Genomic DNA, 18183 nt, shown 5'->3' with positions numbered 1-18183 from the left:
TCAGGTGTTCAGTTTTCAGATAAGTGTTGATCAGTTAGTTCCTACATTGCTGGATTGGTTTATACAGTTTTAAGAGAATACATCACGGTGCAATATGATAACCGACAGAAATTTGTCCGAGGACATGACAGTTCGAGGTCAACAAACTAAGATATTATTCACTTACGGGGATGGCGACGATTACGACCCCTTCATAAACCGGCAGGTTAGAAATCCGAACTCGTAAGTTTAGTTGTATATATAATATAGCTTGCTAACTTTCTAAATATAAAACTCCTTCAAGAACCGTCGGAACCTTAATACATCTGATTAAGGGATCCCTCGGAACGGGCATCATGGCCATCCCTTTAGCGTTCAAATATGGGGGACTAATCTTCGGAGTGATAGGAACAGTTGCCATTTGTTTCCTGTACATCCATTGTGTAGAACTTCTGGTTAGGTGAGAATCGGTGTTTTGATTCGTTAAAATTTTATGGATTAACCCATCCATGCAGGTCGGAACATCGCAGAAAGCTTGCAAACGGCATCGAATCCCTACGTTGGGATATGCAGAAACAGCTGAAATCGTTTGCATCAATGGCCCTCCCCTATTAAGACGGTATTCCAATTTTGCTAGGTACCTATCAATCCAATAAAAGCAAATCAGCGGCGATCAACTAAGCTCAATTATTATCTTTCTATTCCTACAGACACTACATCGACTGGATGGTTTTGTTTCACAGTCTTCTGACGTTTTGCCTGTTTCAAATCTTCATTGCTGCTTCACTACGTGACGTCACCAACAATCAGCTGCAGATAACGTGGGGCACCGGTGTGTACATAACATTGGTTACCATTCCGATAGCTCTTATCATTCAAATACGAGTACTAAAATACTTGGTCCCCTTTTCGGCCCTATCAAATGTACTGATGATAATTGCTTTCGGTATAACTCTGTATTTCCTGCTGAGCGAACCGGTTTCGCTGGATGATCGATTCTATTGGCCGGAGTGGAATAGATTACCGTTCTTTGTAAGGTGCATGATGTCATATATTTACCATTGAGACAATGTTACAAGATCCGATGTAAATTTTTAGCACAGTTCTCTATGCAGTCCAAGGAATCAGATACGTTCTACCCATTGAGAACAAAATGAAACATCCACAACATTTTTTGGGAACTTGCGGAGCTGCTTCTCAAGCTATTGGTTTCTTATCTATTTTGTACGTTGTCACTGGATTCTTCGGGTATGCACGTTATGGCGATGACACGAAGGCCTCGGTTACATTGAATTTGCCAAGTGACAATAGGTATGTAAATAAGCCGCCCTTAGATCGCGAGCACAGTAGCAGGCATCGATAACAATAAGACAATTTCAGCTTTGCAGAGTACACACGGCTCTTGGCCGCAGTTTCAGCTCTATTCCACATGGGTCTTGGCTACTATGTTCCCATGGAGATCATATGGCGAAAAATTGAGACGAAGATACCGGAACAACGACATAATTCCGCACAAATTGCCATTCGATTTACGATGATGTTACTTTTAACCGGGATAACGATTGGTGTTCCTGATTTGCAACTGTTCGTTGGGCTTGTTGGGTCCATATGTGCGAGCAATCTGGTGGTTATTGCACCAGTTGTGCTGGACACGATGTTCAGGTGGCCAAATGACTTCGGAACATGTGGGTGGATTATTGTAAAAAATGCTTTTCTTGGCCTGTTTGGAGTCTTGCTATTGATATTCGGAACTTACTCTAGCTTAAAACGCATAGTTGCAGCGTTCAAATAGTAGTATAGTAGAATTAGTTTGTGTATGATTATGAAAGGCTGCTACATTTGTCAAACTTTCTGCCGGAACAGCAGAACTCGAAATATTAGATTTAAAAAATCCACAAGTTAATAATTTTGACACGAAACGCTTGATTCGAATTAAAGTTAAAAATATGTTCAATACTAAATATAAGCTCCAATCGCCATAAGATGCTGCACGCTGACGTCACGAACGAATGCGATGAACCCGCGTTCATTGGTTTGACAGCCAGCGGTGGTTTGTAAACATTTTGCTGTTAGTCGATTTATATGGATTTATGTTTTAAATTAAATTGAGTTAAAAATATGTTATCCGATAAAGACCATCTAAAAAATCTTTCTCTATAAAAAAAAATTTCTTAAAAAAGTTCAAACTTAAATAGATGCAGCTCCACATCCGCTTAATTTAACGCATCATAAAGCATGTGTTGGTTAAAACTCGGACACAGATAATCTGATAAGCTGTGACGTTTTAACTATTATACCTAATGACTTGAAAATTTTAAGTGAATATTGTTTAGTCTATAATTTTTTATAATTACTTTATTTGTACAGGCTCAATCGAATAAACTTTACAGAGCCGAGTTATCCTTTGCGTTATACATTATTACTGTCTTAAATTTAAAGTTAAAGGAACTGGACCGAGTACTCGCGGTTGTCTCGAGGTTAGTGGAGATTTACAAGGGAAGAAGGAGGTTTGAAATGTGGTTTACGATACAACTATTTAATTAATCCTAAAGCATGAAATTATTTCTATTCATCTTGAAAACAAACATTGAAAAAAAAACCCACACGTACAAAATACAAACTAAGCACAAGGTTAATCAAACTTACAATCTAAGGTTAATATCCTTAAAGTAAACATATATGAGTTTCATAAACTCCAGATCGCGTCTAGCCAAAATATCCCGAACTGGAACATTAGGTTGTCTACCTCGAGCCCGAAGGGAATCATAAAAATGTGATCTGACTCCACGATACTCCGCACAAGACCAAAGGATGTGATCAGCGTCCTGGTAACCTTGTCCACATTCACAGAGATTGCTGTCTCCCAACCCCACACGGAACAAGTGAGCGTTTAGACAATAGTGATTGGACATGAGACGAGACATCACGCGTATGAAGTCTCGACTCAAGTCCAACCCCTTGAACCATGCAAACTTCGACACCTTAGGGATAATTGAATGTAGCCATCGTCCCAAGCTCCCTTCACTCCATTGATGTTGCCAGCTAACGAGCGACTGCTGACGATAAATAGAGAAAAATTCACTATAGGCGATCTGTCGATCATAAATGTCGCCTTCCATAGCGCCCACCTTCGCAAGTGAATCCGCCTTCTCATTGCCCAAAATTGAGCAATGCGAAGGGACCCACGCGAAGGTGATGATGAAAGAGCGCACGGATAAAGTACTAAGCAGTTCTCGTATTTTCAAGAGAAAATACGAGAAGTGCTTTACCGGCCTAATGGAACGGATAGCCTCGACAGAACTGAGACTATCCGTAAAAATAAAGTAGTGGTCTGGAAGAAGTGAAGCAATAGTTTCCAAAGTGTAGTGAATTGCTGCCAGTTCAGCCACATACACAGAACAAGGAGCTTCAAGTTTTCGAGAGGCGCTATGAAATTCATTAAATACACCAAAACCAGCGGACTCCTCTATTAGAGATCCATCTGTGAAAAACGTTCTTGCAGAATCAACATGGCCAAACTTTGCAGCGTATAATGACGGAGCAATCATAGAACGATGATGCTCTGGAATCCCGCGGATTTCCTGCGTCATAGATAAATCAAAATTCACTGAATTGCCGAAATCGGAGAATATTACACGATTGGGAATATTTCTTGAAGGGCTGACATCCTGTGTTAAATATAGGTAGTACAAAGTCATAAAACATGTTTGAGGATTTAGCTCCAGAAGCTTCTCAAAATTTTCGATCACCAGTGGGTTCATTACTTCGCAACGGGTGAGGAGCCTAAGAGATAACTCTGAAAAACGGACGGATAGTGGCAACATGCCCGCCAGCACTTCGAGACTCATAGTATGAGTCGAGTGCATGCATCCTAACGCGATACGAAGACAACGATACTGGATCCGTTCCAGCTTGATGATGTGCGTTTTAGCTGCCGACTGGAAGCAAAAACTACCGTATTCTAAAACCGATAAAATCGTTGTCCGGTACAACGTCAGAAGATCTTGTGGATGGGCTCCCCACCACGTTCCGGTAATTGATCGAAGGAAATTGATCCTTAGTTGGCATTTTCGTCTCAGATACTCAATGTGGGATCTCCAGGTGCATTTGGAATCGAACCAGACCCCGAGATATTTAAAAGACATGGAATGAGTGATCGGTTTACCCAAAAGTTGAAGCTTCGGTTGTGCTGGGCTATGCTTCCTAGAAAAAACGACCAACTCAGTTTTCTCCGTGGAGAATTCGATACCTAGCTGAATAGCCCAAGTAGACAAATTGTCCAAGGTATCCTGTAAGGGTCCTTGCAGGTCAACCTCTTTTGGCCCTGTGATAGACACTACGCCATCATCTGCAAGTTGTCTCAACGTGCAATTGTCACTAAGACAGACATCAATTTCTCTAACGTAGAAATTGTACAAAAGGGGGCTTAAACATGAGCCTTGGGGGAGACCCATGTAGCTAAATCGAAAAGCTGTAGAGTTTCCATGAGAAAAGCTCATATGTTTTTCTGACAGCAAATTGTACAAAAAATTATTCATTAATGGAGACAATCCACAAGCGTAGAGTTTCTCTGAAAAAACTTCAACGGATACTGAATCAAAAGCCCCCTTGATATCCAAGAACACAGAAGCCATTTGCTCTTTCTTAGCAAAAGCTAACTGAATTTCCGAGGAAAGCAACGCGAGACAGTCGTTCGTTCCCTTACCCCTACGGAAACCAAATTGAGTATCTGAAAGAAGGTGGTTCGTCTCAACCCATTTGTCGAGGCGAAAAAGGATCATTTTCTCCATCAATTTCCGAATACACGACAGCATCGCGATGGGCCGATACGAATTGTGATCCGACGCGGGTTTATCAGGCTTTTTAATGGCTATCACCCTCACTCGTCTCCAATCGTCGGGAACAATATTGAGCTCCAAGAACTGATTGTACAAGTTCAACATGCGCCTCTTAGCGACGTCTGGGAGGTTTTTCAGCAAGTTGAACCTGATTCTATCAGATCCCGGGGCAGAGTTGCCACACGAAAGGAGAGCGAGTGAAAGTTCCACCATTGAAAAAGGCTGACTGATTTCGTCTACCGAATTCGCGGTTTCGCGAGGAATCAACTGCGACGGCACGGAATCCGGACACACTTTTCGCGCGAATTTAAGAATCCATTGATCCGAGCATTCATCGCTTTCGTTGTTAGTAGACCGGTTACGCATTCTTCGCGCCGTACTCCAAAGCGTATTCATAGACGTTTCGCGCGACAATCCGTCTACAAACTGCCGCCAGTAACCCCGTTTTTTGGCCTTGATGAGGCTCTTGAGTTCGCGTTCAAGAGATGTGTATGCGTCGAAATGCTCGCGTGTTCCGCGTTTCCGAAAAAGTTTAAACGCGTCGGACTTTTTACGGTAAACCTCCGTGCATTGTTGATCCCACCAGAGCGATGGTGTTTTCTTACGGATTGACGATCGCGGCACCGGTCGTGTTTGAGCTTGAAGTGCGCTGTCGACGATGAGATTAGAGAGGAAATTATATTCCTCCAACGGCGGAAGCTCTTCCACTGACGATACTGTATCGCCTATCGCGGATTTTAACTTAGTCCAATCGATGTTACGGGTTACATCATACACGACGTTAACGGATTCTGACGAGTTGAACCCACTGGCAATCGAAATTTTGATCGGCAGATGATCACTACCGTGCGGATCCTGGATTACATGCCAAGTGCAATCCAACGATAGTGAATTGGAGCAAAAGGTGAGGTCTAATCTGCTACCATTCGAGGATGGACCAGCCAAACGTGTTACTTCTCCATTGTTAAGGATTGTCATGTTGAAGTTGTCGCAGAGATCATAAATCAAAGTAGAACGGTTATCATCGTACAGCTCCCCCCAGCCTGTACCGTGGGAGTTAAAATCTCCCATGATCAACCATGGAGCGGGAAGTACCGCACATATGTCGAAAAGTTGTTTGCGATTAACAGAGACTCTAGGAGCAATATATACAGAAGCAATACAAAGGCTCTTACCTTTAATGGTAGCCTGACATGCGACAACTTCAATACCGGGGAATTCGGGAAGATTCACTCTATAGAAGGAATGGCACTTTTTGATCCCCAAAAGTACCCCTCCTCCACGTGAATCCTCACGATCCAATCGAATAATGTTAAAATCAAAAAAAGGGAGATCAATTTCTGAAGAGAGCCATGTTTCACAGAGGGCAAATGCATCGCAATTATTGTTATGGACTAAATACTTGAACGAATCTAATTTCGGGATAAGACTTCGACAATTCCACTGTAGAACAGTGATCAAATCCCCGACCTCGTTTGGAAAATTATCCATCGAAGGAGATGATAGCTGCAAGAAGGGGCCATTTTGAAGTCAATTGCTTCAAGAAGGATTTCACAGTGGGAAGCAATGTGAGGACAATGCTTTTCAGAGGATCAGAAATGTTGAGGTATTTGAGAATACCGTCCACAATGTCATCAAATGAGAACAGCCCCGATGAAGAAGGGGTTTCTGTTCTTAAAATTGGGGCATCAGGGGTTTTGGATGTCCCCGGAAGAGGTGGAAAATCCTGGGTATAATCAGTTCTGCGGAATCCAGGAGGAGTAGAAGTCTCCTTTTTTCCACCACTCCTTGATTTGGGCAAGCTGATTTGGGGTTCTTGATCTGCAACTTTCCGCGAACGGATGCGTTTTCGTTTCCGGGCAGAACCTTCCGGAAAACTGAAAGAAACTCCCTCCTCAGCCAAGTCAGAGCCAGACTCGTCATCTGACAAAAGAGCGAAGGGATTTGTTTCGTTGGTCGATGGCTTGGCTGTCTTAAGCATTTCTGCAAAAGACCGCCTGGAACGTTCCTTAAGGGAGCGTTTCATTTTGTCCCCGAGCTGTTTGTACGCCGGGCACGACGAGAGAGCATGAGGAGGAGTTCCATTGCAGTACACGCATTTTGGTGCAGTAGCTGCGCAGGCGCCATCCTCATGCTTCTCCCCGCATGTGGAGCAGCGTGCCTTGTTGCCGCAGTGGGAGGCCGTATGTCCCAACCGCTTACAATTCTGGCAGTTCATGACCCGAGGTACAAACAACCGCACAGGAAGACGAAGTTTTCCCAGCTCGATGTATTGAGGAAGGGCAGATCCAGAAAAGGTCACCCGAAACGAGTCTGTGGGGGTAAAACTCTTTTTACCCTCGCTGAGCGATACTGACTTCATTCTATGAACGGCCAGTATCTTTACCGGAGAAAGCAAGGGGTTCTTGAATCGGCCAACCGCTTGCTTCTCCAGTATCTCGGGGTTCAGGCTCGCCTCAGTGACCACGCCTTCGATCTCCACATCAGAAGCTGGAATGTACACCCTATATTCCAGTGTGAAAAACTGGGAAACAGCAATTTCATTGGCCTGTTTCAGGTTAGCGACGGTCACACGAAGTTTGTTGTGCCTAACCTTCGTTATTTCGGTCACGGCAGAGAATCGCTTTGTCAGATCATCAGATATCTGAACAACATTCAAGGGTTTGTTTTTGGGCTGAAAATAGACAACCCATGGGCCAGTCGAGTCATTCGGGTAGGCCCGCAATCTGGTGCTTTTCTCATCCTGCCCATTGACAGACTGAGACGACGAACCAGGGATGACATCATCATTATTCTGAGATGAATGGTCATCCATGTCGTCTTCTGACAAAACATCCATTTTGTTCAACTAGTGGGAGCGCAAAAGGCTCTCCCACTGAACGCACAGACACAATACACAGAAAACACTACAAACACAGAAATACAAAATGAAAATTTAACTAATGGAGGAGGAAAAGAAACAAAAAAAACAAAAACTTATCTGATAATTCTATACTTCTACCACCGAGCGTTATATGTGTAGGCGTTTACACAGATGGCTGGAAGAGACGCGCTGCGTGGATGACCTTCGCTGTGGTGCACTTGATCGAGGCTCGGTACTCAGCGCACACAGGCGCACGATGATTGATGAACGATGTAGATGTAGAAACGGGTGCTCACACTCGATGATGATGATACGTAAGCGGGTATGCGTGAGCGCGTATGCGTGACCACGCAACGATGATGCCCAAATTGGTTTGCGAATTACCAATAGCACGGATTAATCGTTCCGAAAATGACACTTTCTACTACAAAAAAACTCACTTTTCGATCAATTTACCGGGAACTATGCCAGGAGTCACTTAGTGAGAAAAAACTGATAATTTATATCAAGCGAATACCGAGAAAACTTCCAAAACAACGGAGCGCGAAACAAGTCGACCGTACTTCTTGCTAGGACGCAGTGAGATGTTTAGTCTATAATGTACACATGTAATTTTTATATGAAGGTGCTATGAGGTGCATTATTTCGAGTTACAGTCAAGCTATGAACATGCTCTCTCAAACATTGTGCACAGTCTCAAATTTGAAATCAGTGATTAAGAAAAAAGCACTATCGGCATTGTTGGTATAGGCCCACGAAACCAAAAAAAAAAAGTTAAAAGTCTAACACTGCTTCTTGACGTCAAAATCAGCCTACGGATTCCAAACACGGCCTAACGGATTGAAACGCCATTGAAACGCCAATGAATTCACTTCGGTCTATCGGATAAAGATTGATTGGGTCGGAGCGCTTCATTTGTATTTCAGAATATTGGGTGCAAACATTCATATCACGCGTTATTATTGACTTTGTTCGGTAGCATTTGAACTAAAGTTTCGTACCAAACGTATAATTTACCTGTTAACGCCGAAATCATGGATTTATTTGAGGTTTTCTGCTTGATAGGCCCAAAAATGGGCGCTTAGGCTGAAGTAGTTCTCTACCCTATTGTGTGAAGTTGAAAATTGTCTTAAGCTGGGTTTAGACAGGGCAAGTCAATTGATCAAGTCAGTTGAATTCAACTGACTTGAACGCGAATTGAACGTTGCCATTCAACAGACTTGATCAACTCACTTGAATTGAAAAAAGTTGAACCATGCTCAACTTTTCAAACCAATTGAATTCAACTGAGTTGATCGTTTGACTTGCCTAATCTAAACCCAGCTTTAGGGGTAGAGCGGTTTGCGCTCGCCCTAGTACGGCAAAATGGACATTTTATCGGAAGATAACATGGACATTTCATCGGAAGGCGACCATACTTTGCCGCCCGATAAGATGGGTCGAAAACGTACGTCATCTCAAAAGGAAGATGAAACGATCCCTGGTTCGTCGTCTCAGTTTGGCGATGGATAGGCGCAGAAAAGCTCTCGATCGCGGAATACTCAACTGGCCCATGGGTTGTCTACTTTCAACCCAAAAAGAAACCTTTAAATGTTATGCAAATCAGTAATGATCTGACAAAGCGGTTCTCGACCGTGACCGAAATCTCGAAGGTTAGTTTAGGTTTCAGTTTTCCGGAAGGAAACGAAAACGCATCCGTTCGCAGATCAGGAACCCCAAATCAGCTTGCCCAAATCAAGGAGTGCTGGAAAAAAGGAAACTTCTACTCCTTCTGGATTCCGCAGAACTGACTATACCCAGGATTGTCCACCTCTCCTGTGGACTTCCAAAACCCCTGATGTCCCATTTTTAAGAACAGAAGCCCCTTCTTCATCTGGGTTGTTCTCATTTGATAAAATTGAATTGAAGCAATTTACATTGAAGTGACCCCTCATTACAGCAATCATTTCCTTCGATGGATAATTTTCCAAACGAGGTCGGGGATTTTATCACTGTTCTACAGTTGAATTTTCGAAGTCTCATTCCTAAATTAGATCCTTTTAAGTTTTTAGTTCACAAAAATGATTGTGATGCATTTGCTCTTTGTGAAACTTGGCTCTCGTTAGATATCGATCTTCTTTTTTATGATTTTAACATTATTCGACTGGATCGTGAGGATTCGCATCAAAGAGGGGTACTTTTGGGGATCAAAAAGTGCCATTCCTTCTATAGAGTGAATCTTCAACAATTTCTAGGTATTGAAGTTGTCGCCTGTCAGGCTTATGTGTATATTCCTCCACGAGTTTCAATTAACAAAAACAACTTCGTATAATCACAACATAACAATCACACCCGTGTTCAATCACAACGGTTTATTTTAATATATGTTGGATCCCAAACTACTTACGAGCTTCCCTTAATCATATGGTGGTGCAACTTACCTGAAAATAAACATAAATAAAAGTACATTAGTAAAGAGAGCATACAAATATATGAAGCAATTTCAAATTAACATAAACCATCAACAAAAATCTAACGACCAAAGACTGAGTATATTCAACTGAATTGATTGATTTAAGATTCTAGCTCAGCAGAATTATTTCAGTATCAAATAAACTTCCTTTTCTTGCTCCAGTTTGGGACCAAAGGCTTTACTTTCCGTAAAATACAAGCTTCGACCAGACATTTTTAGCCTCATAAAATCGCAACAAACTGAGATTGAACCCACAACCACCGGTACCGATTTATGCTCAAGTAGTCTAGTTCAAATCAAAAGCGTTTACTCTTGATTTCCTGCCTGGTAGGGGAAATGGCTCTAATGTTGGCCTATGGATCTAAGATTGGGCCCATCGCTAAAAGTCTGCTATTTATCAATTTTATCTAAATGAACGCGTCATTGGAACGGTACTAATGGATAGTTTTGGTCGCTGTTGAAAATTTAGTCGATTGCTGAACTTATGTATGGGCCCAAATTAGGGGTAGTTAGGCCGACATTACATCCATTTCCCCTATTATATAAAAATTATTTTTCTCGTCCTATACCAACAGCAAATAGAAATCCACTACGTCTCCCAAATATGTGGACAATAGTAGCTGATTTAAAAAATATATATCCGTCGTGCCACACTGTGACAACCGTCAGGCACCGTATCGACCGGGAACGTACCGTTCATCCGCCGCCGAGAAACCCCACCCGCTACAGAATCCCGTCATCGCTGGTAAGCACTGCACACACGCATACTACAGACACCGACACCGTGAGTAATAAACGAGTAGGTGTTTTGTCCTTCTGATCAGTGTCGACAAGCCAGGAGCCAACCTTGAAGCTCTAGGGTTTCGTGCTCGAGCCAGCCAACAAAAGAGGTGAGTGTAGCCCACCCCACACGATCTCCGTGGCGGCTAGACCAGAGATCAGGAGAATCCCTTCAAACTAGCCCATCTGGCTAGCCATTGACAACTAGGATCTCTCAATAGTCTAGTTCAGCGTTTCTCAATCTATGGGTCGGGTGCCACTAGTGGTGTGCTGTAGTGGTAAGCGTGATTGCCTCTCACCCCAAAAGGCATGGGTTCAATCCCAGTCGGCACCACCGGTATTTTCTGAGGCATAAAATCTCTGATCACGCCGTCCTTTGAAAGGGAAGTTGGTCCCCGGTCCATGAGTTGATGGGTCGATAGGTAGGGTCCAGGTGTGGAAGCTGTCTTCCTGGCATCGGTAGCATAGATAATCAGTACGGAAAACAAGATCGACGGAAAACAAACCAAAGAAAAAAAGAAAACGGCTTAAAATTTTAATTATTAAAAGATCAAGTTCAGTTTGCTCTCAGCTTTTGGTGATACCGACACCGGCAGTTGTATCCAGAACGTACGCGATCACTTTAAATCGACATAAGCTATTGTATCGGTGTGCTTTGTTCATTGCCTACAGTTTGTTATTTAAATCCCTGGATGGTTTTCATTTTTGCTCGTTTTCTTTTGTCCAGATTCCTAGACGCCTGGGTTTCAGTACGTATGTGAGTGTTGAATTAAAGAATGCATTTTAATGCTATTTGCCCAGTGGGACCAGAAGACCCACCGGCGGCAATATTTCTAATTTTGTGAAAACGCTGGATGCAAATCCCCTTGAGATAGAAAATGGGAGGAGACGGCGGCTTTGATCAGTGAGTATCGGTCCATTTAATGTGCATTCAAAGGATGTTACTACATGTTTTCATTATTTTTCGTCAACTCACTATAGGACTCGACTAAAAAGATAAAAATAAAATAGACAGCAAAAGCCGATTGGCCATTCATTACTTTATGGTTTATAGAATATTTCACAACGTTTACCAGTCTTTATCAAAGCCTTAATTTAGCCCAATCTACTAGGTGGGGTGAAAAGTAACCTCCTTGATTTTTTTTTTATTTTTTAGCTCGATACACTTATTCCAGCGAATTTCCAACTTCATGATCCCGTCCGAAAAGTCGTTTTCCGGAAGTTCTGCAAAATACTGCTCGCGGCGTCGATGATTTCGTCACGTGAGCTGATTTTTTTATTGGTGAGCCATCTTTGGAAGTTTGGGAAGATATAATAGTCTGAGGGAACCAAATCGGGCGAATACGGTGGATGCGGAAGCAATTGGAGCCGTAAGTAATTGATTTTAGCCGTGGTTGCGATGCTCTTGTGCACCGGCGCATTGTCTTGCAAAAACAATTTTTTTTTCGCTTCATGTGAGGTTGTTTAGCAGTGAATTCGGCCTTCAATCGCTCCAATAATGCACAGTAATACTTGCTGTTGATGGTTTTTCCTTTTTCGAGGTAGTCCACGAAGAGTATGCCATGAAAACCGACGCCATAACCTTTCTGACCCATCGAGCCTCCCTCGGCCGCTTCGGAGCACTCGTGCCGGCTTCAGTCCATTGCCGGGCACTCATTCTGTTCTCTGAGGTGTAATAGTGGATCCAGGTTTCATCAACAGTTACCAAGCGACGCAAAAAGTCCGCCCGATTCCGCATCAGCAAGTCCAAAAACTCTTTCGAAGTGCTCTCGTGTTCGTGTTTTTAGTCAGGAGAGAGCTTGCGCGGCACCCAGCGGCACTCAGCGGCAGTATAACTTTTTCAAATGCTGAATCTCGCCCAAAATATGGCGTATGCGCTCAATACTAATCATTACGGTATCTGCTAGCTCGCACACCTTCACTTTCCAGTCAGCCAACACCATTTCATGTATTTTTTTTGTTGACATTGTCCTCTGTAACCGCATTGGAGGGCCTGTCGCTGCGGACTTGATCTGTAGAGGAGTTGCGGCTACCACGAAACTCTCGACACTGATATCTGACGGTGTAAATGACGGAGCATTAGCCCCATAATATTTATCCAACTTTTTTTTTGTTTCCTTCGCCGTTTTGCCTATCAAAAAATAATGTATTATGAGAGCACGAAAATCGTTTTTATCCATAATCAACATGATGCCAAACACGTCAACAACAATCAGCTGTCGATACAAAACTAAAGACAGTATCGCACTGAAATTTGGCATGTCTGCCTAAATATGAACGGACAACAAGGCACCATAACCTTTTTTGCAGTAGCTTACTTTTTACCCCACCTAGTATTTGCTCTGAACTAATGTTTTATTATTATTGTACGGCTGTATGATAAAAACGATTATAAAACAAACAATTATTTCAATTTGGTTTTGAGAGTGAGTCTGATAAAACTATTTAATCTCCATTAAATTTATCTTAAAACAGCTACGTTTGAATTAAATAAAAATAAATAATAAATAAATAAATCAATGACAAAACCATTAAAAAGCTACTCTGTCATTTCATGTTAAAATAGGCGATTTAACAAATTTATTTAAAGTTTTAGGAGGAAGAGGAGGAAGAGCTGCTCATCCGCTTCTAGTTAAGATAACGTTTACATTTTTTTTAAAATTATTGTTCCACTTCTACATGGACATTGGAATTCCTTAGCGCAATCAATTCAATACCCACAGTTCGCTCGGAGCCGATTTCTATTCCTGATACAGTTTTGCTACAGAACTTGTTTTGGCCACAATAAAAAAAATCTCCTATCGCTCATGTGCAATTGAAAAGCAAGATTTGGCTGCTTTAAATTAGTTTGTATGTAAAGCATGTCCACTAATCTAACGAAAATTATAAATTTTTGCTGAGAAAGACTCACAGCATAGTACGGAACTGTCAAATTGATAAAACCATTTTGCTTTTGAACGAGCTGTTGTAAAGCCAGTAGATCACCTATAAAGCATAATGGCCAAACTTAAATCCATTTAGCCTAGCATCTAATTATTTATTGCCACGGTAGGAGCATGCGGTCCTATTGAAGTATCGACAAAGCGTAAACAGCTTTATGTGATGATTCTTCATAAAATAGATCCGCAGTTTCTGCAGCCATGTTGAAAATATATTTTTTTGGCGAAATTTGATTGCAGCATCGAGTATTACGTTGATAATACTCGATGAATGTAGAAAACTGTCCGTGAATCTCAAACAATTTTAATCAAGAAATAAGAAACTTTGAATGAGTATATAATCAGTTTGTATTACTTCTGCATGAAGTTAACGATTTATATAGTTGAAGGTGCTAATTTCAAATAGCAGACTAAAGTGGTAATTTTTATACGATAGATGAGGATATGGAAGTATAGAGTTGATAGTCCCGCTAGAGTACAGCATTGTGAAAATTGTATATAGAGAGTAAAAAGCGAGCAAGGACAACTTTTAGAAAGGTACGAATCGGGTTGATCATCTCTCTTTACCAAACTCCCCCGTTGGAGAGGGATGGTGAGGGGTATCTCCCCGCCACCACTGGCAAATGGTTATCAGGTACATCGAATTAAGATCGTACATCATTAGAAACACCTAGAGAGGGTTTAGTATAAGAGATGAGCGGACTCTGGTTTTGAGCCAAACAAACTGTCAAAGCCAAAGTCAATCCAGAAGCACCTATCATTGCATTGTCAGCGTTGCTAGAAATCATTTAGGCATAGGTCGCCAAGGTAATTTGTTTTGAATCCGGTCTTCTATACTAGAACCTCTCTAGTAGTACCATCATGATGCTTTTTAAATTGCAAACCCCATCAACAAGCCATAATGTGTCAATTCGTCAAATGTCATTATCTTTTCAATTGGCTACCTATGGCCAAAAAATGATAACTGTTTGTTTGAAATTGCTTGTGGTTATAATGGTTACACGCTTCAGATAGACATGAGTTATCAGTTTTCACCACACCTCCGCAAAGACAGGTTGCTTTGCGAGTGTCAATTTTTGTTTATTAAAGGAAAATCATGTCTTCTGTCGAAACATTAAACAGGTTTTTACACATAATCATCAACGTTGAGTGACGTTATGAACCAATAATTTAGGATTTTTGCCTCTTTCTAGAGATGATGAGTACGACCCGTTCCAGCATCGCCAGATTGAGAAACCTAATTCGTAAGTATGACTCCCTTCGGATACGAGCGTCATTTAATTAGAATTGTTGTGTCAGATCCATCGGAACACTGATCCACATGATCAAGGCATCGCTAGGTACGGGCATAATGGCCATGCCGTTGGCATTCAAAAATGGAGGGCTTATTTTTGGGACTTTTGGAGCGATAGTTATATGCATTATCTACGCACATTGTGTTCATCTGCTGGTGAGTATTTGAGATTCTTCCACGCTAGGTGTTATTCTATCAAGTGTTGTGTATTTTACAGGTCGGTACATCTCAAAAAGCTTGCAAAAACTGTCAGGTTCCTTTGCTAGGATTCTCCGAAACAGTGCACATGGTTCTCAGTAATGGGCCAACCAAACTGAAACCGTTTACTAATTTCACTACGTAAGTGTAGGCATCTTGATGGCATATTTACTACAAAAATATAATATTTATGTATGATTCATTTTAGTGGATTCGTGGATGTGATGATCCTCTTCCAAAGCTTTCTATCGAGTTGTCTGTTTCTAGTATTTATCGCAAAATCATTCCATGACGTCTTCTACAATCAGCTGGGCATTGATTGGGACACTCGGATTTACATTCTCATTATATTAGTACCAGCCGTGATCATAACCCAAATCCGTGAATTGAAATATCTGGTGCCATTTTCGCTGATCTCCAACGCCTTCCTCGTCAGCTCGGTATGCATAACGCTGTATTTCATCTTCAGTGAACCAATCTCGCTAACTAACAGGAATTTATGGCCTCAATGGAGCACCTTACCATCATTTGTAAGGTACTGAATTTTTCTTCTAATCAAATGTTGCAATTGAAGTTGATCGTTTTATCCATTTTCAGCGCAGTGCTGTTTGCAATACAAGGAGTAAGATTTGTTCTACCAGTGGAAAACAAAATGAAACATCCTCAGTACTACCTATCAACATTTGGTGTTCTGAACTCAGCGATGGCATTTCTTATCCCACTCTACAGCGTGACAGGATTTTTTGGATATGCACAATACGGTGAAACAACAAAGGGTTCTGTTACTCTCAACCTGCCCAGCGAGAGCGCGTAAGGATGAAATTCTATGTGTTGCCAAGAAGATCAAATTGACGGATAACGTTTTGCCCGCAGATTGGCAGAATCAACCCGTTTACTGTCGGGAATTGGCATTTTGTTTACCCTAGGATTTAGCTACTACGTACCGATGGAAGTCCTATGGCATCACATTCGAGATAAGCTATCGTTAAAGTGGCACAACTGGGGACAAGTCATAATTCGTTTCACGATACTGATCATACTGGCAGCAGTGGCTATTGGAGCACCGGAGATAGAACCCTTCGTTGGGCTGGTGGGATCGTTTGGTTCGGCAACGTTGGCTATTTTGATTCCTACCACACTGGACATGATCTTCCGGTGGCCCAACGATTTTGGTAAAATGAACTGGATATTGTGGAAAAATGTTGTATTGCTTGTTTTTGGCATGTTTGTACTAGTGACAGGGACGTACTATAGCTTGATGGATATTGTAGCTATATATAACTAGAATTCTCACGTAATATGAGAAAAGGGTTTTCTTTCGATGATAGATTTACTTCATCAACTATATCTTTGCTTTCCCAAGGCAACAAAGGCTAATGTACAATTAGAAAATTTAATAATTAAATAAAAAATCACCATTCTAAATACCATAGCCTATTATAACTCAATTCTTTTTCTTTTTCTACTTTTTTGACTCAAGTTTCATACGAACGACGCGTGAATTTTGTGACTTTTAGATTTGGAACGTAAAAAACCTGGAAATATGACCCTTTACTCTAATAAAAATTCTGATAAAAGTGCTTATATGATGTGAGGTGAAAGTAGAATTCTCATGTGATTTGAGTTATCGCATGATGGATTTTGACCCTGGTCAGAAACAGTCCGTATGTGGCCAGTGTGAACCTGGGGTCTCCAAATGACTACCATTCAAACGGTTTATGTATTATCATGTGATTCAAAAACTGATAACTTCTTCGGGAGTACCCGGAACATGACCAGATGTGGCCAGTGTGGACCTGGGCCCTTCAAACTACTACCATTTAACTGTTTTTTTTTAATTCTCATGTGATTTGAGTTATTGCATGACTGGGTTTGACCAAATATATTGTAATATAATCCACTCTTTCGCTCAGCTGGCGAACCGAATTTTCAGTAATGAAAGCGCCTCTGTGGCCTAAAAGGCTACCAATGTATTTGTTTACCTTCACGAGGGGTAAACCAATTGAAAATTTGTATAATATATTAAATGTATGTATTTCAGTAAACTATTTTATTTGATAACAACAGTGACATAGCAGCGCCGGTGGTGTAGTGGTAAGCGTGATTACCTCTCACCTTTGCAGACCTGGGTTCAATCCCAGTCGGCGCCATCGGGATGTTCTGAGGCATAACATCTCTGATCATGCCTTCTTTCAGAAGGGAAGTAAAGCCGTTGGTCCCCGGTTCATGAGTTGGTGGGTCGATAGGTAGGGTCCAAGTGTGGGCGCTGCCTTCCTGGCGTCGGTAGCATTGAGCACGGAAAACAAGATCGACGGAAAAAAATCAAGGAAAAAAAAAGCAGTGACACGTCAGACAAATTTTCATGTAATATACAAAATGTAATTAATTAAATTAACTTTCCATTTATTTTTGTAAAAAGTGCTATATCCGCACCACTTGATTGAATGGTTTTTTAATATTATTTTGTCGTCAATCAGATGTAGACCATTTTTTGCTGACATTTTTTAACGCTAGTGGTGCGTGAAGCAATATTTTTCGGGTTGCCATTGCAATGTAAGGCATGAATGGACCATGTTGTTAATATGATATATTTGGTTTTCAGTGTTCACTCGGCTGTCGACAGAAGCAGGCCACTCTCGATGTGTGTCACACGATCGTCTGTTTACTCGTTGCTCATTGCTGTTCATCAGCAGTTCTTTCGGTCGATGCGTCGTCGACTTTGGAAAGCAATCGTTTCGTGATGAGTGTGTGAGTACTGACCGCGTTTTGCTCTGCCCTTCGTTGGTGATACTGCCATACAATGAAACCACTGGAAGCGGCTCCCGTTCTGATGGAGGAGG

The 18183-nt window shown here is 41.6% G+C and overlaps 3 protein-coding genes across 8 annotated transcripts in view; 2 read left to right on the top strand and 1 right to left on the bottom strand.

Annotated features, from left to right (window-relative positions):
• The window catches only part of raskol (Ras GTPase-activating protein raskol), a 407687-nt gene that overhangs the window by 153577 nt on the left and 235927 nt on the right, over window positions 1-18183 (bottom strand). The window lies entirely within an intron of this gene.
• LOC135709153 (proton-coupled amino acid transporter-like protein CG1139) lies at window positions 27-1801 on the top strand. Its single transcript, XM_065231369.1, has 6 exons — window positions 27-222; window positions 284-434; window positions 495-616; window positions 690-1016; window positions 1078-1290; window positions 1360-1801. Exons 1-6 carry the CDS (start codon window positions 95-97, stop codon window positions 1769-1771), a joined length of 1353 nt encoding a protein of 450 aa, XP_065087441.1. The 5' UTR covers window positions 27-94; the 3' UTR covers window positions 1772-1801.
• Window positions 9046-16655, top strand: LOC135709130 (proton-coupled amino acid transporter-like protein CG1139). The gene is made up of 7 exons (XM_065231334.1): window positions 9046-9176; window positions 15045-15095; window positions 15151-15301; window positions 15363-15484; window positions 15552-15878; window positions 15941-16153; window positions 16217-16655. The coding sequence occupies exons 1-7, from the start codon at window positions 9046-9048 to the stop codon at window positions 16626-16628; spliced, it is 1407 nt and encodes a 468-aa protein (XP_065087406.1). The 3' UTR covers window positions 16629-16655.

Source organism: Ochlerotatus camptorhynchus, unplaced genomic scaffold, assembly GCF_037179485.1.
Source record: "Ochlerotatus camptorhynchus isolate MF236.1 unplaced genomic scaffold, CSIRO-AGI_Acam_v1.1 ptg000351l, whole genome shotgun sequence".
Classification (NCBI taxonomy): Eukaryota; Metazoa; Arthropoda; class Insecta; order Diptera; family Culicidae; genus Ochlerotatus; species Ochlerotatus camptorhynchus.
This window is presented reverse-complemented; position numbering and strand designations above follow the sequence as displayed.